The following is a 23869-nucleotide window of genomic DNA, read 5'->3' on the forward strand; positions in this document are numbered from 1 at the left end:
CATCTATTGTACCATTTCAGGAGTGAGAGTGGTCGAACTTGCAAGTGCTGGAGAAACCGGAAGTGGAGTGACTAAGACGGCAGTCAGTAATGCTGTAAAACTAGAAGTACCAGTGGAGGCATGAAAAGTTGTATTCTTCTTCTTTTCAAGGCAAGTAGGGCAAGCTGCGATGAGATGATCCGGCTTCTTGCAGTAGTTACAGGACTTCTTGGGGTATTCCCGAGCAAAGTGACCATATGCCTTGTTGTAGACGCACTGAACAGAACTCATGTCCCGACCCTTATTTTTTCCTTGTGCTACATAAGCCACTGGAGCCAACATATCAGCCTGGACTCGATGTTCCATCCCGGCTTGAGTAGCAATGAGCTGCTCTTCCCTCAGAAGTTCACTCAAACAGGCATCCAATGACGACACTGGATGACGATTCATCAGATGTGATCGAGCAATCTCAAATTTTGGGCGTAGCTTCATCAAGAATTGGTCCCTTTTACTAGTTTCATGTACGACTTGTAATGCAGAAAGAACAAAAACAAGGATATTCTCATAAACAATATCAGTATAGTCAGCCCACATATTTTGGAAGCCCGAGAAATATACTTCAATGGAACGCCTCCTTGTGTGAAATTTTCCATTTCATATTCGACTTGAAATCAACGCGCCGTGCTGGTTTGGTGATAAACCTTGTGGAGGTAATTCCCTATATCCGCTGCAGTTTTGTAGGGCCTCAGATTAAGGACTAGATGAGGCTCAATGGATCCAAGTATCCAGGTCATGACTCTAGCATCCATGGTGGTCCATTTTGAAAAAACTTCAACATCGCAAGGTGCTAGATCACTCCCATCAATATGATCCCATAAATCTTTTCCCATGACAAATAACCGGAACTGAAATTTCCAAGCACTGTAGTTCTTACCCGTGAATCGAATAGGAGCGAAATATAACTTGTCTGTTGACATGATAAGATCGAAATTTTGATAAGATTTTCATAAATACCACCCTGCTGAAAAATCCAGATTTGCCCCCCTTACAATTGCCAACAAAATTCCAGATCTACCCCTGTAATTTCAAAAATTCCAAATCTGACCCCACATTTTCAAAATTTCCAGATCTGTCCCCCACGATATCAGAAATTCTAGATCTACCTCTACAATGTCAAAAATTCCAGATCTACCCCCACGTTTTCAAATTTTCCAAATTTGCCCCACAGTTTCAAAAATTCCAAATCTGCCTCCACAGTTTTTGAAAATTATAGAAACTACCTTATGCAAATAATTTCATTCCAAACTTACGGAAACAGTACCAGCCGACGTTGAAAAAAAAACAAACTTATCCGTCACCTTTCCGGCAAGAGACACTCCTCGGAGCTCGGACTGAGAATTCTGACCACTCCTCTGATCTCGGAAGGTGTTTTTCAACCACCCCGGAGAGCTCTATCGAACTTTGAGTTGTCGGACAGCAACTCGTCGGACATAGGTTTGTCGGGCGGAAACTCTTTGGACGGAGATGATTTGATCACTCTTCAGACAGAGCAAGCTCTGATACCATGTCAGTGATGATTCCCGACGGTGAAACAAGACCAATGAATTAGCTAAGGCCAGAGGTTACGGTCTGGTCTTCATGGGAACGAAGTGCGTCGGATGGCAACTGATGGCACAGCAAGAGCTCACAGCTCTTACGGCGATGGACGAAACCACCACCACCACCTCACGGGACTGATGGGACAGTCTAGGTGGAGAGCGTCGCGCTCTCTGGTCTCTCGGCGAAGACGACGACACTGGAGAAGATGAACAGTCATTCCGAAATGCTCTCGTGCCTTCCTCTCCTTTCATTAGCTACTTAAGCTTAGGTTTGAGAGATTATTACAAACTGGCCCATGGGCCCAATACAATGTCCCCAACCATTAAGACTAATCTAAATACCCTATGTACATACCCAAATTGTATAACAATTATAATCATATCTAAAATACAATGCAAGATATCGTAACAAAGAAAACATGAGAAAAAGAGAAAACAAACAAAATTACTCGTATATAGAAACCTTTCGAGGCCTCTTACATTATGTCCTTGTATAATATAATACACTTTGATTCCTACTAAAGTAAAACTTTTCCAAAATCCCCAATCACACTAATAATATCTCCCTAAATCTAATAACAATAAAGTTGTAATAATAAAGTTAAACCTATGAGAACAAGAGGAAATCTTCCTCCTACTTGTGCTACACACAAAAGTCACCTTCTCCTCTTCTTCTTTGACTTGCTTCAACTATGAGACCTTCTTTATATGAGACTCAGTTTAGATTATTTGTCATGGCTTCTTTAACACTCCTGCAAGTTGGAGTTTGTAACTTCAACATGCAAATAAAAATTTTCAAGTCTTCAATATTTAATTCTTCATTCTTCAATACTTTGGTTCTTCAATCTTCAATTCTCCTCTTTACTTGGATACTTTTATTATAACCTATGGACTTCTTCATTGCTCGTCACATAAATTTTTTCTTGATGGTAAGCCTCTACCAAATACCTCAATTTTTGTACTTCTTTAGCTTTTCCCCTTTAAGTTGGAGATCAGAATGACACAAAGACCCAACTTGGACAAAACCAATATGGGAGAAGAAAAATAACTCCTCTCCAAACGAAAAAAACTCCATATACCAATCTGAAAAGGTGGACATGTCTATTTTTAGGGCAATGAAAAAAAGTATATTCACTTAGTAAGGGAAGCTAAAAACACCACTTGGGTAAATAATAAAAGAATTGACTTAAGCTAAATGTTGGGGGCACTTCTATACTTTACAAGTTGTGAGTCTATAGGCATTGCTTTGGAGTGATGAAGAATAATGACAAATTGAAGAAATACTATAGGTTTTAAATGAGCTCAAGGATGTAAGTAAAAAGTAATAACACTCATACTTCAAACAAAAGGAAGCGTACAATGTAGCACTTCTACTTCCAAAGAAGAAGGAGGCGCATAGTAGACCAAATGAAAGTAATCAAACTTGACCCAAGAAGAAGGCAAATAAAACTTTTCAAACAATTTTCTATGAATTTGCTTGATCAATTAATAATTGAAACAAGAACATGTTACTCTCAAGTTGATCGATTATCCTTGTAATGATTGATTGATCAATGGCTCTTACTGTAGAAATATAAAATCACTTGAGGATGGACTTACGTAAAGAGTCTCCAAAAAAGAATTCCCCAAAAAGAAAAGTTTGTGATGAAACTAGAATACTCATGTAAGGAAATTAGTTTTTCAAACACTAACTTCACCAATGTTGAAGAGTAAGATTAAGGCAAAGGCTTCACAAAAAGAATTCGTGCCTTTTTTGTATGTGGGAGTTTGAGATAAATATAATTGGATCTCAGGGCATAGCAATAAAGAGTTTCTAATCCAGATATTTTAAACATGACCATAAAACGAAACTAATTACACACCATTATATGAAGAAGAAAATAGGACTCTCTTGACAAGGTAATGTGAAATAAAAAAATAGAAAAACTCCTAAAGAAAGAGAGTTATGTGAGAGTAGAGAGAGTTCCAATGGGAAGCAATAACCCTTTTTTTCAACTTCTTTAATTTAACAACTAAGAGTTCAAGTGAGACTCAAACTAGCGAACGAATGAAAGGACAAAAAATTGGAAACTCTAAAAATGTGTTGGTCACAAATCTAATTAGAAACCGATTCTGATTTCAAAAACCAAGGAGAGTCACTTATGTTTGGGAATAACTTGGGATCATCCAAAAAATTCTAAAACTTGCAACAACTTTCGTACATTCAAATTGCTGCAATAAGAAACGAAAGACACTCATCATGATTTCTAAAACTAAAACTCGGTTTGGAAGATTTCTGAAAGAAGGATATGGAGGTTTCAACTCCCAGACTTGTTGATGTTAGAATTTTTGGAAAAAAACTCTTATGCATGCCATGAAGTTCATCTCTTCATAGGATTACACTAAAATGGAAGGAAGATCAAGATGCAACTTGAAGAAAGAGTGTTGATTTATTTTATGCAACAATGAAATTAGACAAAGGAAAAAAAAGTCAGACAAAATACTGATCGACAATAACTAGACTTAAATTATTAGAGGAATGGATGTTAGGACAACAAAACTAAGGAGAAAAAAAGTGAGGGTATATTTCTTTTTCTTCCTCACCATCAACATCATTATCATGATCTTCTTCTACTTTAGAATTGTGTCTGGTTTGCTTTGGTTTCATATTAATTTTCATTGTTGAAGTATGGAAGAGAGAGAAGAGAACAAAAAATGAGACGGAGAGAGAACAAACAAAGGTACTCGTATATTAATTGAGAGAAAAGAAATAATCCTTTTTACCTCTTTTACATAATATTCTTTTAAAGTGTAATACACTTGATTTCTACTACAAGTAAAACTTTCCCTTAGTCCCCAATTAAGCTCAATAATATCTCCCTAAATCCAATAAATTGTAATAAAAATTAAATCTAGGAGAATATAAGGAAATCTTCCTCGCACACCACGCATAATTCATTTTGTCATATCTTTATTTGACACTCTTCAACCATGATACCTTTTTTTTAAGAGACTCATTTTAAAATTTTTGGCATAGCTTCTTTAACACTAAGATCTTACATGATACTCATGTAAAAAGAAATCCGAGTCATTGCAATTCGTCGAGTTTGATCAGATATTACTCACTTCAGCCATAATATTGATCTTGTCGTTCTACTCAAAATTAGGTGAAATTAAAAAAAAACAATATCTAGGTAGTTTTTGGAATTCCTCTCTCATTTGCCCATTCACTAGACAATAGACACCAAGAGGAAGGAGAAAGTGTTCCTCCTCCTTTGTTGGGAAAGGAATCCACAATTGTATTTCAATTTGTTTTAAAAATCTATTTAGTAATTGACCCTCAAAAGTTATCTTATTCATATTGGTCTATTCAAATTTGGTCCTATTCAAAAATATGACATCTAAGGATATTGTATGCTCTATCTTGTATTCAATTAAGTACATGAGACCTTTTCTAGAATTTCTCTCTCATCTGCTTTCTCTTTGGACGGAAAATGACAAGAGGAGGGAGAATGTGTTCCTCCTTTATTGGGAAGTTGGTCCACATGTAGGTCCAATTTTTTATTTTTATTTAATAAATTTTAAAAAATTAATTACTAATTCACCTGCAAACTTAACCAACTCTGTTGGCTTTATTAGGAATTAGGTCATATTGAAAAAATAATCATCCCAAAAGGCTTCTAATTGCATGGGGATAAGTTTGATGCAACTATCATGAAAGTAGTTATTGTATGTAAAAGATATGTTACTCTCAAGTTGATCGATCAATGGCTCTTACTGTAGAAATATAAAAGCACTCTAGGCATAGCAATAAAGAGTTTCTAATCCAGAAATTTTAAACATGACCATAAAACGAAACTAAATACACACCATTATATTAAGATGAAAATAGGACTCTCTTGACAAGGTGGTGCAAAATCAAAAAATAAAAAACCTCCGAAAGAAAGAGACTTGATGTTTCTCTAAGACCTTAGTTTGTTAGAATTTTTGGGAAAAAAAAAACTCATATACATGCCATGAAGTTCATCTCTTTGTAGGATTACACTAAAATGGAAGGAATATAAAGATGCAGCTTGAAGAAAGAGTGTTGATTTATTTTATGCAAGAATAACATTAGACAAACGAAATGGCCAGCAACACCAGAGAAGCCTTTCTTCTAAATTCTTATTTTTATGGTACCAGAGTAGTAGAAGACATTCTCGTGCAAATTTCCTATAGTCGAGGCTTCAATTTCCACATCGATCAACCTTATTGAAGGTCTTCTCACCAATTTTTGGACTGGTAGGCTAAAAATCAATTTTTTTTCTTCTCCCTGCCATAACCATTTGGTTGATGGTTTCTACTACCTATTGAGCAGTCCTATGATCTATTGCCCTTAAAAGGTCCCTAAAAGAAATGCTAGCCCCTTTCTTACCTGTGCACTCCTCCCAAGACCCTCATCATCACCTCTTGCCTACGTCATCATACCAAGTGGCCACTAAACTGATTTTTGAAAGAAGGATATGGAGGTTTCAACTCCCAGACTTGTTGATGTTTCTCTAACACTTGTGTTGGTTAGAATTTTTGGAAAAAACTCATATGCATGCCATGAAGTTCCTCTCTTCATAGGATTACACTGAAATGGAAGGAAGATAAAGATGCAACTTGAAGAAAGAGTGTTGATTTATTTTATGCAACAATGAAATTAGACAAAGGAAAAAAAAAGTCAGACAAAATACTGATCGACAATAACTAGACTTAAATTATTAGAGGAATGGATGTTAGGACAACAAAACTAAGGAGAAAATAAGTGAGGGCATATTTCTTTTTCTTCCTCACCATCGACATCATTATCATGATCTTCTTCTACTTTAGAATTGTGTTTGGTTTGCTTTGGTTTCATATTAATTTTCATTGAGGAAGTATGGAAGAGAGAGAAGAGAACAAAAAATGAGACAGAGAGAGAACAAACAAAGGTACTCCTATATTAATTGAGAGAAAAGAAATAATCCTTTTTACCTCTTTTACATAATATTCTTATAAAGTGTAATACACTTGATTTCTACTACAAGTAAAACTTTCCCCAAGTCCCCAATTAAGCTCAATAATATCTCCCTAAATCCAATAAGTTGTAATAAAAATTAAACCTAGGAGAATAGAAGGAAATCTTCCTCTCACACCACACATAATTCATTTTGTCATATCTTTATTTGACACTCTTCAACCATGATACCTTTTTTTTAAGAGACTCATTTCGAAAATTTTGGCATAGCTTGATACTCATGTAAAAAGAAATCCGAGTCATTGCAATTCGTCGAGTTTGGTCAGATATTACTCACTTCAGCCATAATATTGATCTTGTTCGTTCTACTCAAAATTAGGTGAAATTAAAAGAATCAATATCTAGGTATTGGAATTCCTCTCTCATTTGCCCATTCACTAGACAATAGACACCAAGAGGAAGGAGAAAGTGTTCCTCCTTTGTTAGGAAAGGAATCCACAATTGTATTTCAATTTATTTTAAAAATCTATTGAGTAATTGACCCTCAAAAGTTAACTGATTCATATTGGTCTATTCAAATTTGGTTCTATTCAAAAATATGACATCTAAGGAGATTGTATGCCTCTATCTTGTATTCAATTAAGTACATGAGACCTTTTCTAGAATTTCTCTCTCATCTGCTTTCTCTTTGGACGGAAAATGACAAGAGGAGGGAGCATGTGTTCCTCCTTTATTGGGAAGTTGGTCCACATGTATGTCCAATTTTTTTATTTTCATTTAATAAATTATAAAAAAAAATTACTAATTCACCTGCAAAATTAACCAACTCTGTTAGCTTTATTAGGAATTAGGTCATATTGAAAAAATAATCATCCCAAAAGGCTTCTAATTGCATGGAGACTCATAAATTTGATGCAACTATCATGAAAGTAGTTATTGTATGTAAAAGACATGTTACTTTCAAGTTGATCGATCAATGGCTCTTACTGTGGAAATATAAAAGCACTCAAGGCATAGCAATAAAGAACGAAACTAAACACACACCATTATATTAAGATGAAAATAGGACTCTCTTGACAAGGTAGTGCAAAATCAAAAAATAAAAAACCTCCTAAAGAAAGAGACTTATGTGACAATTTAGAGTTCAAGTGACACTCGAACTATCCAACAACTGAAAGGACAAAAAATTGGAAACTCTCAAAACGTGTTAGTTAGAAATCTAATTAGAAACCTATTATGATTTCAACAGCCAAGAAGAGTCGACAAAAAAATGGAAACTCTCAATATGTGTTGGTTAGAAATCTAATTAGAAACCAATTACCATTTCAACAACTAAGGAGAGTCGCTCGAATTTGCAACAACTTTCATATCAAATTGTCGCAATAAGAAACTAAAGACACTCATCGTGATTTCTAAAACTAAAACTCGGTTTAGAATATTTGTGAAAGAAGGACATGGAGGTTTCAATTCCTAGACTTCTTGATGTTGCTCATATGCATGCCATGAAGTTCATCTCTTGGTAGGAGTACACTAAAATGGAAGGGAAGTGAAAGATGCAGCTTGAAGAAAGAGTGTTGATTTATTTTATGCAACAATAACATTAGATAGAGAGAAAAAAAAGACAGACAAAATACTGGCGGATAATAACTAAACTTAGATTATTACATAAATGGGTGCTAAGACAAATAAAGACTAAGAGAACAAAACGAGAGATCTTATATTTCTCATCGTCATCGTCATCGTCATCCTCATCGTCATCATTATTAGTTGGTGAAAAGTGAGAAACCATTGAACCGGAAAGCAGCCAACTCGGCCCGACCGCAACAAACCCAGGATGTAAAAAATTGCTTTTGTCGTGTGTGAGTTAATGATTACCGTTTTTGTAGACATTTTACTTGCAGAAGGAGGCAGAGAGCTGTCAAATTGTATGCATCAATCAATCCGCCATCGGATGTAGAAAATTCAGTCGAATTCATAGTCATCCCATCTCCAGCAATCTCGCTTTCATACTCTTACATAAATTTAATCGCCCGCACGCCTCGCAGATGCATTTATATCCAAATTCTTCTTGTGGGTCTTCTCAATACCACCCATTTTTGCTGGTTCTTCGTTGACTGCGACTGCGAGCCATGAAGCCGGAGGTGGGTGAAAACGCAGTTCAGAAGTTCGACTCCGATGCGGCGTCCTCGCTGGTGCGTGACCTCCGGAAGATCTATGCATCCGGGAAGACCAGGGACTACGGATGGAGAGTCTCGCAGTTGAGGATGATGGAGAAGTTGGTGACAGAGCGTGAGAAGGAGATCTTGGAGGCGCTCCGCCAGGACTTGAACAAGCCTGAGATTGAATCCTTTGTTCACGAGGTCAGTATAGTATACACTTTTTCTTTTAGTGGGTACTGGATTAGTAGTAGTTAGTCGCTTTGTTTCTATATCTGTTTTGAGTTCTTGTGTTGTTTTGTGATCGACAAATTTTGACGATACGCATTCGATTTGTATTTGTTAATTAGAAGTCTGCGTTGGGAAAAAATAAAAAAAATATTTAGTTTTGAAATTATATAATTCTAACCGGCCAGTGGATGGAAACTTCGCGTTCGGCGGTTTCATTTTTGTGTTGAGATAAGTGTTTTTTGGAATAAATCATACTCCAGTCGTTTGTTTTTGCGTGGCTGTGTCCGCTTTTTGGATGAGGCTAGCTGTTAAGCCGCTCTAGCCTTAATATCCGTCCAATAGTTTTGGGCGGTTGACGAAGTATTGCTGAAATTTGATTAATATATGAATTTGCTTTATTGTTTTCCACATGGTAAACTATAGTGAAGATCATGTCCTGTTTTTCTTCTTCCCAATGAGAAACTTTACCACATTTGTCCTCCTTTTCTTGTTCTTAAAGAGAAATTTTACAACTTTAGATTGATTTGGAGCAAGTTATCACGTATACTTTTGCCAACAAAGTATGAGACAGCTGCGAAGTTTTGAGTGATTTCCCAAACAGTTTTTGTTAAGCAAATATTCAAAATAAATGTGCTGCGTTTTTCATCTTAATGTGTGTTACTTAACCAGCGTCGGTTAGTTCTCACTGATTACCTTCCAAGGATATTAAAGGAGCAAGCAACATCTTTGTGCTGTTTATAATTACTCCATGATATTTTCACAATCTAGAATTATTTCTCACAGTTAGGCACAAGAAAAGTGGTTTAAACATGGACCCACCTGTGATTTGCTTATGAAACTCTCTGGGGTTATGCTGGGCATCTTCTTCATCCCCTGCACTATAGGCACTCGATATCTTTGTTGTCTGCAATATTTCAGCAACAACGACAAGCAGGATTTCCTCAAAACAAAAGAGGCTATTTTTATTTGGTTAACCTCTCATAACCGCAATCAAGCACCTCGTTAGAAGAAGGAAGAGGAGGAGAGACCATTGCAACGATATTGAGAAGAATCTTTAGTTGTACGAGTGGTATTTTTTTCAATTGTATGAGTGGTGTTGCTTTTTATTCCATTAGTCTTTTATTTCGTTCTTTTTTTGCTTGTCCCAAATTATGGATAAGTTTCTTATAATTTAAACTACATCTTCTACTCAGATCTCTAAAGAAACTCCTGCTGTCCTTAACATACTCAGTCGTTGAATTATATAAGTTTATCTATGTGCTGAGAAATGGTTTTCTTCAAGTAGATATCTTCTTTATGCACTATACTAGAATGCTTTTGGAAGTGACCATTATGGTCAGTTAAATATCATAATCGTTAAAACTCGACCTGAAGAAATAAGATGTTGATTGGACTAGTTTTCCTTTACTTATGAAAGCAGAAGCTTTTTCTTGCTGATAACAATGAGAATTTTCTTATAATAAACTGTCACAAAACAAATAATAAATTTCGAAGATATTTGCCTATGGGGAATTAACCTGTGCTGAAGAATTTGTAGCTAAATTTTTTTTTCTATTTTTGGTGATTATACCAATTATTCTAAACCCATACCTAATTATGGTTCATTTTGCAGATTTCTTTGACTAAATCCTCCTGCCAAACAATGCTCAAAGAATTGAAACATTGGATGAAACCTGAAAAGGTGATTACAATCTTTTAGTTTCCTTTTCTCATGTATTTGAGGGCTATGACCATGTGATGGTGGTTAGTAGATCCAGTGTGATAAACTTGTAGACCTGTTTGCAGGCGAAAACTCCATTGACAGTCTATCCGGCATCAGCAGAAATAGTTTCTGAACCATTGGGTGTTGTCTTGATCATTTCAACATGGAATTATCCCATCTGTATGTGAAAACCCAATAACTTCTTTTAATTTTTTTTTTTTAATGGTGATTATGTACACATAGCTGGTGAGAGTTAAACTCAAGACCTCACACTTGAAACCCCCATGTGATGATTGAGTGAAAAGATACAAATTTTAGCAACTTTAACAAACAAAATGTTGTGTTTATATAGTTATTTGGGTTGCATCAAAAGCATTATAATATAGAGCAATTTGAACTAAGAACATGAAGGGCTTCATGATGAATTTAATCAAGAATGAAACAGTCAGGAGAAGGATTTTGTTTAGACAAGTATACTGTTCCTTATTTTAGAGGGACCTGGTTTACTGGATTCATGGCCTTCAAGGCTGCCGAAGAAATCACGGAGATTTTTCTGCTAAATTCTCAAAGAAGTTCCAGACCCTTTGCTCAAGGACATTCTGGATTGCTATCTTTTTTCTGTCAGGAGAACCCTTTTATATTGGAATTTTTGAACCAGTTATCCTCCTCAAAGCAGAGCCTTTTTGTTGTGAAATAAAACTTGCTTCATATGACTGAATCCTTTCTTTTATTCTTGTGGGTTTGATCCTTGGGAAACACTTCTTGGTTAAAAGACACCTCCAGTCTGTACTTACAGATGTGCTCCATGTTTCAGTTTAATTGTGTGAGACTTGTGAGTTTTTTTTTAAGGAGAATAGTGCCATATTGGTTTGGATTGAAAGATTTCATGCTTAATAGTTGGGAAGAGGTTTCCTGATTTTTTCAATTTTTTTGTGGGGTGGATCTGGACTCAATATTGAGATTGGTTTGGATTGAAAGATTTCATGCTTAATAGTTGGGAAGAGATTTCCTGATTTTTTCAATTTTTTTGTGGGGTGGATCTGGACTCAATATTGAGATTGATTATGTTCTATTTCATTTTGTTATGCAAGCTCAAGCTAAAAAAGTGGTTCTATGAAAGGATGGTTCTTTCTCCAGCAAAGATACATACTTACCTTTATTTTCTTTCCAGTGTTGTCTCTTGATCCAGTCATTGGAGCTATTGCAGCTGGTAATACTGTCGTCTTAAAACCATCAGAAGTTTCGCCTGCTACATCCTCATTTCTTGCAAGAATTTTGCCAAAATATGTTGACAGCTCTGCCATTCGAGTGGTTGAGGGGTCTGGAGCGGAAACTTCTCTTCTTCTGGATCAGCGTTGGGATAAGATAATCTATACAGGTTCTGGTCTAATTCTCATTTACCTTTACTCTTTCATAGGTTCTTTTATGGCCTAAGATGTGATAAAAATAAACAACTGTAAATTCTTTTAGCTTTTCATTTCCTTTCATAACTTTTTGCTTGTCTTAGAATTGTCTTCTGCATAAGATGTCTTGTTATAAGAGATAAATAAAATCATGCTATGCATAGAGCATTATTCCCTTTAAAAAAGATGTGGTTCAGTTCTTGAGTTCTAAAGTTAGAGAGTTGGAAAATGTGTGACCGTTTGATGTCATGCATTTTTTGCCCTTTTTCCTCTCTTTGTGTCTGGAATATGGAAGTACTTAATGTAATGTAGGTATCATGCAGCTGTACAATGGCAAAATGCTTGTAGTGCAAAATATATTTTTGACTGATGGGAAATTTTATTATAGGAAAAAACAACAAAATAAGAAAAAAAAAGGGACCAAGGCCTCAAACAAGAGAAAAAGGAAATACAGAAGAAACAAGAAAATACAAAGCCTATAGGGGAGGGCTTCATTGTAACAGTTGTCAGAGTGGTTCCGTCCACTCTTGTAGGCGGTAGCTTTCCGCACCTAACAGATCGGTCTGTTGGGTAGTATTGGCTAGCCGCTGTCATGGTATCAGAGCTGGGCATGCCTCCCGCGTTCGAATCCCGTGAGAGGCTGTCAAGAATGGGCGGGGTGGGTGTCAGAGTGGTTCCGTCCACTCTTGTAGGCGGTAGCTTTCTGCACCTAACAGATCGGTCTGTTGGGTGTATTGGCTAGCCGTTGTTAACAGCAAGATGTTGATGATAAATATTCCCCTTAGCTAGAGAATCTACTTTTGAATTGGCTGAGCAAGGAACATGCTCCTAAGAGGATTGCAATGAAGAGGTCAGCTTATCAATGCAATGGAAAAGGCTTCAAATTTCCTAGGAGGCTCTGAAAATACCCTTTTTCTAAGAAACAACAACTTAAGAATTCCCTTCAATTATTAAAGGAAGAGAGAAATTCTCCCTAAAAATCTGAATACCCTGAGGAGCAGCACTAACTTCAGTCAAAGTAGATTCAGCCTCACCAATGGTTGCCAAGAACGAGAGAAGCACATGGCCATCAATTTCTAATAACACTTCTGATACCACCTGGCCCCTTTTAGAGCTAAATATCTCACAATGAATTATGCCATCACATTGAATGAAATACTTTTGGATCTCCTACATAAGGTTTTGTATTTGTAATTGGCTGATCTTACATTTGGTACAGGTAGTGCAAGAATTGGACAAATTGTGTTGTCAGCAGCTGCAAAGCATCTTACACCAGTAGTGTTGGAGCTAGGAGGAAAGTCTCCTACGGTTGTCGATCCAAATACCAATTTAGAGGTACAATTCTGTTTGTTATCGATACCAACAAACCATTCTAAACTATATTGCATCCGATTTAAAGCCTAACTGTGTCTTTGTTTTGATGTTCCTAGGTTACTGTGAAGCGGATTATTTCAGGGAAATGGGGTTGCAATAATGGACAAACTTGTGTTTCCCCAGATTATATAATTACAACAAAATCATTTGCACCAAAATTGGTTGGTAACAAGTCCTGGATCAAGCTCTAGAAATTCTCATTGTTTATTTCTTTGGAGAACTAAATTTTTTTAGTTACATTAGCAACCACTCCTGTCTGATGAATGAGATGCAATTCCACAAGATAAAGCTTCTCTTTATAACAGACAAAAATAAAATTGACATAAGTGAATCTAAGAAAGATTCATATATTCAAGTTAATTGAAAATTCATTTAGTTTAAATACTTAAACTCAATGGGCTCCATTAGTCTACTTAAAAAGAAATTTGAGATGTATATTGAGGTGGACTCTCTAAGAGTAAGAAAAGAATCGATAAAACTTGAAGAAAATTCTGGGTAATTTCTATTTATGGAGAAGTGAGAAAATTTGAGTAAAAAAAATCTTAAAATGATAAAATAGATGAATGTTCTAGAAATATTGAAACTTAGGAAATATGATGTGGTGCTCAATGATATCAAACTCCTGAAATTTTTTGGGTATTATTATAAAAATATGGTTTCCTGAAGAAAATTTTCAAGATGACTTGGTTGTCTAATGCTGATAAAAATACCCTACAGCCATAAACTACAAAGAAGTTTGTATGGTTGAATGTTACATTTCTGTGGGATGTGAGATCCTTCTGAGACTAAAGTTTTCTATATTCCATCTTTCTGCCATTTTGACAGATAGAAGAATTCAAACATAGATTGGAGACGTTCTACGGGAAGGATCCCCTTGACTCGAAAGATTTGTCACGTGTTGTCAACTCTAAACATTATAACCGCTTGACTGGGCTTCTGGATGAAGATAAAGTTTCTGACAAAATTGTCCATGGAGGTCAAAGAGATGAAAGCCGCCTGTAAGTATATAATCAGTACAATGCTTCAATTGTCATAAGCCTTTGGAATTTAAGACAAATGACATGTCTTGAGGAGTTAATTTTTGCCATCATAGACAGATTTCTCCCACCATCTTTCTGGATGTTCCACAAGACTCTCTAATAATGAAGGAGGAAATATTCGGACCCTTACTCCCCATTATCACGGTTTGTTCCTGGAATTAGATTTTAAAAATTGATTAAACTTTTGGTGGTAGTTGTAATATTGAATCATATTTCGAGGCTTACACTACTCTGAATTGGCAAGGTTGATGATATAGAGGAGAGTTTTGATCTGATTAACTCAAGACCCAAACCTCTTGCTGCCTATCTCTTCACTAAGGACAAGAAGCTAGAGCAGAGATTCATTGGAACAATCTCGGCTGGGGGCATGCTTATCAATGACACTGCACTTCATGTAATCTCTCTCTCTCTCTCTTCTGTCTCAAAGTTGTGAAGCCAACCAGAAGGCCTGGTTGTTTTCTGTTCAAATTGGTTCAATCAGGTTTAAGAGTGGGTGGGCCTCGTATTTTTAGTTGCATGTGAAATCAAAAGAATCATCATTTTTAACTTTTATATGAAACCAGGGCCATTCGATTTCCAAAAGTACAATTCTGTTCAACAAATCTGTCATCCAATCAACAGCTTTTCCATAGGCAATTAGGTTGAGCACCAAAATGTTTATGAACATTTTGAAAGTATTGTAATCATGTTCTCCTTGCATCCTGATATATTTCGTCTTTCTTTTGCTGTATGATTCAGCTCACACTTCACAGCCTGCCATTTGGAGGAGTTGGAGAGAGTGGAATGGGAAATTACCACGGTAAATTTTCATTCGATGCTTTTAGTCACAAGAAGGCCGTCCTCCATCGAGGTTTTGCGGCAGATGCTTCTGCAAGGTACCCACCATTTACACCCAAAAAGAAAGCTGTTTTGAAGGCTCTGCTCTCTGGGGACTTCTTCGGCCTGATTTTTGCTCTACTTGGATGGCCTAGAACCTGAATTTATCAAAATCTGTTGATGTACAAGGTAGGGGGTTTTGCTGTCTGATTTATATCCAAGTTGGTAGACAATAATGGTCAATAGATTGCTCTTCAATCATATGTCATAGCCTTGTGCTTAATTCCATAAACCAGAGACAAGTCTGTAATGAAAGGCAGAACTCCTGAAACAGATATATAAGTTGTGAAAGTGAATAAGTGACTTTGCTGTCTTTTTCTTCATTGAAGCAAAGAAGTCAAGCAATCTATACTCAACATAGAAAATTTAGTGGTTCACAACTCTATCATGGATTTCCACATGCGCTCCCAAGGTGTTTGCACCTAATTTTGTTCCTTTTTAACTCAATTCTATATGTGTATGTGCACATGTAATTTTACAATCAAGGTATGTGCATGCATGATCAAAATAAGTATGAAGCAATATAAAAAAAAATACACACATAATTTATAGTGGTTCACACATTTCTAGTCCACTCCTAAAGTGTTTTTACAATTAGGAGTTCCACTAAGTTTGGGTTGTCCTACGACATCTATAGTAAATCGGCTCTAAGGTAAATTACAATACTACCCACATAGGGACTTATACCGATCAATTGACCATAACAACCAGTTTAAAATAGCATACAATCAGTTAGTCTAATCCGACACACTAGGCTTCCAACCTAGAACAAACAATGGTATTTTCAATGATCCACTGAGCAATCCATCCCAGACCCAAACTGGAAACTTTTAGTAGCAGCTCAGTAGGCACACAATGCCTAAACCCACACTAGAAATGCCTACGTTTACAAGGACATATAACTCGCAACAATAACAAATAAGGCTTACCAACCTCTTCCTTCTCTAAATTCACTTGAGGTGGGAAAACGGTCATGCCTTGCCAATGTGTGACCAAATGAGCAAGAGCTTATTGCTTTTACTCCAGGCCAATCAATGCCACTTAATAGGCAGACTTCACAATTCATGCATAATAAATAGGCGCATCAATCCCTAGCACCTATTCAATGTAAATAGAAGCTCAAAGGTCCTTGATTGACCAGATTTTAAAGTTTAAGCTCGATAAAAAGGAGTGGTTGTATCAATGGGATTGTTACTCAAGCAGTTCAACTAACATATGATTTTACAATAAAAGCACACTAGTCAAGGATTTGAATTTTTGTATTGAGACTTGCTAGACCAAGTTCAATCAAAATATTTCAAAATATTAGGGCAATAAAACTTTTATTTTGAAAATTGAGTGCAATAAAACTTGAATTTAGAAAACTAATACCTAATCAATTATAAGTAGCAACCCCTTTTTATTGCCCCAACAAACTTCAAATCATCGCACCCACTACTTCAAATTTACAATTCAAAAACAAAGTTTCGTCCTTTGCAAATATTGACTAAATCTTCCTTAAAATTTAGGTTAAAATATTTAGAAAATTTGTAATGAGTTGTTAATCACATGGATAGTTCATTCATAGATTTTAGATACCTACTTCTTTGAATTGAAGCCTTCCAACTTGTTCCATGACTTTTGTAGAATGCATCATCAATTCATCTCTTACTCGGTTGCTTGATCTTCTTTAGATTCTCTTTCTCATTCGACTTCATTTGAACTAGTCATTAGGTTATGTGTGCAATTAACTCCAAACAAAGACTTTTATAAGAGAACATAATCTAGAATACTAGAAACATAAACAAATAAAACAATACTAGAATTAGGAAAATCGGTATTTTTCTCCAGGTGAAACAATGAATCCTCTGATTATGGTTTATTTTTGTTGAGCAAAACCAAACAAAAAGGAAGGCGCTCAAGAATTGAGTACTAGTCTGATCTAGTTTCTAAAAACACTTGCAATCACAGGACAAGTATTTCATACCAAAGTTCCACCTTAGTGCTACATTTTTTTTGGTGAAATATGCTTTATGTTCATGTTGAGGACTCAATAACTAACTGACTAGTTATCCCCTTCCTGTTCGAGAGCGGCAAGGCTTTCTCAACCCTTACTGAGAACAGCAGCCAAGCTGAAAAAAAAGAGACTCTCTTCCTCCTTACCAAGAGCAACAACTCTCTTACAACGCTGGATTCACCAATCCCACTCCGAGTTACTCGATCCATGACTAGAGACCATAAAAATGTGGTATCAGAGTAGGGTAGCATGAGGGATACATCCAACAATGAAGAATTGAGAAGCATAATCAAAGAGGTGCAGGATACACAAGCTGAACAATGGCAACAACTGGAACAACTTCCTGGTATTCACTTCCATGATCAGAAACCATAACAGTTCACTAACTCATTTGTTAATACTATACCATGCATTAGATATTCCCATCAGCGCATTAACACAGTCTTAAAATAGCACAATTCTTTGACACACATTATTCTATTCAAAGGTTTCTTTGACAATGAGCACTATCTTTATCAAATATACTCAATTAGAAGTAGTGAAAACTTTTCACCCTTTTATCCGGTTTAGGGTAAATTCCTCTAAAATGCCCTATTTCTCAACACCATGATAACTCTGTACATTAGCTTAATATTATTCCTTAATAGTATTCCCTATCACCAAATCACATGGAATAGTAGTATTTTTATTCAACCACTTAGTCCCAGTAATGTGTATGTATCATCACTACTAATTCCATTCTCTATAATTGAAAGTGACAAAGATATAAAGAGTCAGTAATTTGCAAACATATCTATGTCAACATTAACCACCCTTCTTGACTTTCCACAAAACTAAACAAAAAAAATGGAAGTAGTATTTCAGTTAATAATTGGAGGAAAAATGCAAATGTCTTAACCTATTAAGTTCGGGGCCGAAGAATCATTGTAATAATGTGTTGATGGCTTGTCGTGCATGATAAGTTGTTTGCCATTGAATTATAGCACTACATCCCACACGAAGTCAGAAAATCTCCAACAAACTTGATAAGGCACAAATAATGTAAAATTGAGGGGACTAAAGAATATTGGTAGACTATATCAATGAAAGGGTATACCGTTGTGGAGGATTAATAACTCATTATGATTATTGAGAAGAAGGGAGGTATGTAAATCTATTCCTATTAAAAAGAGAGAGGTCTTAAGGTACTAACACAATCAATGGCAAAGATGCCTTTTTCGTGAAATCTATGCATCATGAAGTAAGAGTTAGCGGAAAGGGAGGAGAGCGAAAGAGGACTATTACATGTAGATCGAGAACAGGAAGAGATATTGTTGAGAGGAGACAACGTTGGGATAAGACAATGTTGCATTGTTTGGAGAGGAAGAAAACGTCGTAGGAAGAATTAGATCGAGCAAAAATTATGTCCCAAAGTTTTATTAGCTAGTAATTTTTGCCTATCATGGCCGGAAAACCTTGCATGAAAAATCATTCAATTTTTCAAGTAAGAATTTTCAAGCAGGTATGCATTCCTTGGAAAAATGGCGCGCTAATGAATCCAATAAATATATTTCTGACCAAAGACCATTGGTCTCCTTCTTCTCTAGTTTCCTCTTCATCCTGTCTCCTCTTTCATTTTCAAAAAATTATTCATGAAGTCTCCTTCTATTGTCACCCTTCTGAAGTATGTGCACTGTGTTAAGTGGAGCTCGAGACTGGTGCCGCTGAATCATTTAACAACCCTACCTGATATATCCTATGCAATTTTTCTTAAACAACACATTATTAGTTTTTATTTTTAAGAAATATTAATATTTATAATATTTCATAACTAATTTATCATTAAAATCTAAAGAATTCATTTTGGCCAATGTTTAAAGCTACCATATTTATTTTACCACATATGGAAAAGAACCCTTAATATGATATGGTAGCACTAGCTGGGGAAACATTTGTCTAAGAGCATTCAGACAAAATTTAAAGCCATTTACCTAATGATTGTGCCTAGTTTTTGAAATAATATTATGCTTTAGTACTAAAATATTTTCCGTGTATCAATCTGTAACATGACATTGCATACATGGCGCGATACGGCCGAGATGGTCGTGCTTCTGTAGAAACTGCTTTCGTACTGTATATCTCTCGTATAAAAAAGTCGTATTTAATAATTACCTAATAAAAGTACCAGAGAGCCCTCCTCCAAGCTTTTGAGATTCGAGAACAAAAACGAGAGGGAAGGAGAACAAAAGGAGATGGAAGGGAAATCCAGAAGACTGAATTCTGCTACCGTTCCCGCTACTCCCATTCATTTCTTGGGACCAGAGTTACTGTGCTCCATCTTCGCCAGTCTTAACCATTTTGATCTTGTCCGGTGTTCCGCTGTCTGTAAATCATGGTCTTTTTTTCTTCTTCTCCACAATGTTCATCTTTTTAATGTTTAAAATTTTAAATCTCAGTTTATTGTGTATCTTGAATGTGGGTTTAGCTTACAGTATTTAGTGAAGAAAGCTTAATGCGCGGTAGAAGACTTCTCCGTTTGTAGTTTAATCAAGTTAGGTAATAAAAATCAGTTAATTCTGTGGTATTAGGTGTTTCTTCCACGCTTAAAAGAGCACAAAGGGATACTACTTCTCTCAGCTCACTTGTTTACTTTATTGCTTGAAGAAATTTCTACATGTTTTCCTTTGGATGCTTCCTAACATATCCATGTTCATTTCCTTCTATTCGTAGGCACAAAATTATCAATTCCTCCAATTTATTCAAAGAACTATACTTCAAACAGAGCTTGGGTCCAACCATTTCAGTCCCTTCGGACAAATTATTGAAAGAGTACTTTGAGGACCTTGCTATGGAGCAACATAAAGTAGCATTAGTTAGTGGCTCTGTTGAGGTTCATCGATGGAAGACACATTCTGTCGGGTATGTTTTATAAATCTAAAATTAAGTTTATTGATACATCTCATTTTAGTTATCTTTTAACCGTTCATTCCTTGGATCACTGAGCTGAAAGAAGATAGGTTAATACTGAAAAAGCTCCAGGACAGTAAAATTCTGTCTGGTCTTATTATTCTATTTCGCCTGTGAAATTCTATTTAATCTTCAGGTGCATGTTAGTTTCTGATTTAGGTCTGATGCAAATGTTGATACCTTTTTTGAAGTTTTAAATGTAACTAAACAAGGTGATTCTTTGATTTTTGCCTTCTATCATATCCATCTCCATATCCATGGTTGTGCTATGCATCAGTAATCAAGTGAATGCATTTGTTAAAAAAAAAAGGCAAAAATGATACTGAGGTATTTGTGAACGGTAAATCTTATATATATTCTAAGTCATTACCTGGTCAGGATCAATCAATGTCGTATGAAGACGGGCTTGATTGTTACTGGTGGAGGAGATAAGGTACGTCTCTTGATATCATTCTTCTTCTTATATATTTGTCATTTTTGCCTATTTTTGTTGTAGTTTCAATCACTGAATTAAAACTGGCGCCCATTCCAAAACAAATAGAATATCATTGACCTGTTTCAACTAATTAATTATTCAAGTCCCTGATCCACTTGCACTTCTTTTGCCCACATCTAGCCATAGCATGTGTCCCATTTTTGCCAAACCTTACAATGAAATTTTATGCTTCTGACATGGTGTGACATGCATAGTCTTGCATATTGCAGAATCCACAAAGATTTGGCAGTGCAACAAGAGTCACTGTGTCTTGCTTCTGAGGCTAGATACAATTATCATTCCATCTCTAAGTCCAGATCGTCTTTTTGTTTGTTAATCGACACTATTTTCCATTGACAATTACACAGAGAGCCATTTTATATGGACTGTTAGCTCATCCATGATGATGGAAGATCTTATTGGCTTAAAGCTAATCAGTGAAATCCAAGAAGTCTCAGAAAACACACATTTGTCCTCTCCTACTATTGTCACCTCATTCAATGCACCTTCATGCATATCTCTAATGATGTCAAGATATCATTTTGGGATATTCTTTCTTCAGAAGAGCCGCAAGATGTGCATTTGGGTACTCTTTCCCCTTGTATTAGCTAGCTAATCCTCCAATAATGATGAATAATTTGGATGTCTAATGCCCATATCCTCTAAGCATCTGAAATCTCCTTCTCTCTCTCTTTCTCTCTCTTTTTGTCTGTCTCTCACTCCCTGCCCCCCTCTCCTAAGTGGATTTCAAAACCAGCAAACCTTCTTCAAACACTTAACTGAAGGCTCAAATCATGGAATTGCTGAAGGCCTTGGCAAGAAATCCTCAACAACTCCCACTTCAAATTTGGAATTGCTGAGGTTAGGCAGTTAACGACTTCCTCGAAATCTGCAACCTATCATCGTTCAACTGCTCAACAGCTAGAGAGTTGTGATCGTTGCCAGAAAAGAAATGTCTTCCTTGATATTTATGACATATTCTTCCTCCATGACTATGATAACATCTATATGATAACATCTAAAGGAGAACTTAATGTAAGAATGAGGTGAGATCTGAACTTTTACTTGGTCTACTCTGGAGTAATTTAAGTTTTCAACATTGAATTGGAGGGGGGTTCCAGCTAGAGTAATTAGGGCTTGAAATATTACTTTTCTCTATAGGTGCAGAGGAATGCCCTTGATGGTAATCCATATTGAGTAGGGGTGGGCATCAGGTAGGGTTTTACGGGGAACCCGACCTGAAAAACTTGGATTTGGGTTTCTAATTTCATCCTGTGGGTCGGGGTAGGGAAAAAAAACTGTCGGGTTTTTAGTTGGGGATAGATTTTCCCAAACCTAGCCTGAACTTGACCCTTACTCGACTCACACATGAGATGGAGATATAAAATGAGGTTGAGATGGGTCGGGTTTACGGGGATGGTGGCAGGGACGGGTCAGGTTTAAGTCGAGTTTTCGAGGACGGGGTGCAGACGGGGTTACGAGGATGTTGATCGGGTTGAGGTTAGGTTTGATGATTCAGGTTTTTTGCGGGATTGGGTTTCGAGGTTGGGAATTGGGTTCGGGTTTGGGTTCAGGTTTTGATAAACTTGCCCCTGACCCGACTCATGCCCACCCTTAATAATGAGCCTTCATAAATTGAACTTGAGGAGCCCGTTCCCTTATGTTGGCTATTTTATCATCCAAAGCATTTGTACCCTGCAAAAGGATTCTATCCTTCTCCACTTCAGGCTGCAAGTCAAGAATCTATTTGTATTTCCCCCAAAACGTGATGGGGGGTTGAAAAAGGAAGTGTCCATGTTTTCTTGACCCAAGCAGAAATCGAAGAGTCTTTGGAGCTACACTTTGAGGACACAACAATGAGGCACCTTCTTAAAGCTTGTTTACTCTCTAGTATGTAGCTTGGGTCAATGGTGAGCATCAGTCTACCATGAAACTGTGACATTTCAATAGGGTTAGGGCATTGAATGTCCAATGTTTTGAAGAACATTCTTGAAAGATTAGGAAAATGAAGGCACAATATGAAAGTGTTCCTTGGTTTACAACCTCTTCTGCAATGTTAAGGGTGATAAAGTGGCCATCATTTTACTCAAACTCTCCAAATGTCCAATCAACCGTTTCCAACTTGATGAGGTCCCAAGTAAGTGTATCGATTCAATTCTCATTTCCTTCCTCATTTCTGAAACATGGTGGTACGATTCCTCGTCAATCTCCTCTATACTGAATCTATAACGATTGCCTGTCCTAGATAATCTTCCGTTTTTCAGGAGTTGCCACCTAGAGTGTGGGAGTGAAACTTGCCAAGAACATACAAGCCACTCTGATAACTGGTCGTTTATCAATAACCTTCACCAATAGCTTAATAGCAAGCCATCATATAAAAATATGACGTCTATATAATACCTCATTTACGAACCAAAGTATGACGTTCATCTCTTTAGATTGGCATCATATTTCTGAAAAAATAGTAAGAGAAGAGAGAGAAAGAGAGAAGAGTGAGAAAAGGGTTCAAGAATGAGCTGCATTGGGAGTCGTGCACAACACCCCCAATCTATTTAATTAAGAGATCTTGCTGAATTTACAAAATTACTCCTCACTTAAGTGAAACCCTAATCTCCTTATATCTCCCATTCTATATGTCCTATGTACTTGGATCTTGGACTATAGACCTAATTCAACATAGAGAACAAGATTACATCAGAATATAAATATGAGGATAAGGTGAAATGACCAAAATGCCCCTGTACTGGTTTTTCAACCATTTCCATTGAATTTCCTTTGTTCCTATTGTCTTGTAATCACATCATTCGCTTTTCTTGCTCCATCTATTCTCCCATATAACTTGAATTTTCAGCCTTTTTTTTGTAATAGTCATTTGTATCAATCATACCATTCTATTACTGGTCTTTCCTCATGGTGGTTCCAGGTAGTTCGCTTGTGGTCCTCAGAAAGCTATAAATGTTTGGGAGAATATTCTGTGCCACGTATGAGCCCATTAATTGACTTCGACTTTGATGAAAGTAAGGTATAACTAGCACTAGAAATGTGCACTAGTTACTATCTAGTTTTTTTATGTAGGAATTTGGTTATTGATGCATCATCATGCTATGCACTTTAAGTTTTCTATTTGTTTGAA

General features: G+C 36.3%; 2 protein-coding genes across 3 annotated transcripts in view; both read left to right on the forward strand.

Moving 5' to 3' along the window:
• The first annotated feature begins 8491 nt into the window (after positions 1 to 8491).
• Positions 8492 to 15670, forward strand: LOC137945619 (aldehyde dehydrogenase family 3 member H1-like). Its single transcript, XM_068791564.1, has 10 exons — positions 8492 to 8897; positions 10537 to 10605; positions 10710 to 10806; positions 11798 to 12004; positions 13249 to 13364; positions 13460 to 13564; positions 14229 to 14401; positions 14497 to 14587; positions 14688 to 14837; positions 15182 to 15670. The coding sequence occupies exons 1-10, from the start codon at positions 8667 to 8669 to the stop codon at positions 15419 to 15421; spliced, it is 1479 nt and encodes a 492-aa protein (XP_068647665.1). The 5' UTR covers positions 8492 to 8666; the 3' UTR covers positions 15422 to 15670.
• A 3845-nt stretch (positions 15671 to 19515) lies between these two features.
• LOC137945590 (F-box/WD-40 repeat-containing protein At3g52030) overlaps positions 19516 to 23869 on the forward strand; it is a 29361-nt gene continuing 25007 nt past the window's right edge. For both annotated transcript variants that reach the window (XM_068791530.1, XM_068791531.1), the window contains exons 1-4: positions 19516 to 19689; positions 20025 to 20213; positions 20640 to 20694; positions 23660 to 23758. In XM_068791530.1, coding sequence (XP_068647631.1) covers positions 19547 to 19689; positions 20025 to 20213; positions 20640 to 20694; positions 23660 to 23758 — 486 coding nt within the window. In that variant the 5' untranslated portion in view covers positions 19516 to 19546. The remainder of the gene's footprint in view (positions 19690 to 20024; positions 20214 to 20639; positions 20695 to 23659; positions 23759 to 23869) is intronic.

Source organism: Aristolochia californica, unplaced genomic scaffold (genome assembly GCF_029961685.1).
Source record: "Aristolochia californica isolate CCGP_79_NKW_82.1479 unplaced genomic scaffold, dmAriCali1.0.hap1 SCAF_12, whole genome shotgun sequence".
NCBI classification, from domain to species: Eukaryota; Viridiplantae; Streptophyta; class Magnoliopsida; order Piperales; family Aristolochiaceae; genus Aristolochia; species Aristolochia californica.

Excerpts from the sequence above, each read along its gene's own strand:
- LOC137945619 (XM_068791564.1), top strand. The coding sequence starts at position 8,667 with ATGAAGCCGGAGGTGGGTGAAAACGCAGTTCAGAAGTTCGACTCCGAT. Across the intron at positions 10,606-10,709 it reads ATTGGATGAAACCTGAAAAG|GCGAAAACTCCATTGACAGT; the intron begins GTGATTACAATC and ends ACCTGTTTGCAG. Across the intron at positions 10,807-11,797 it reads AACATGGAATTATCCCATCT|TGTTGTCTCTTGATCCAGTC; the intron begins GTATGTGAAAAC and ends TTTTCTTTCCAG.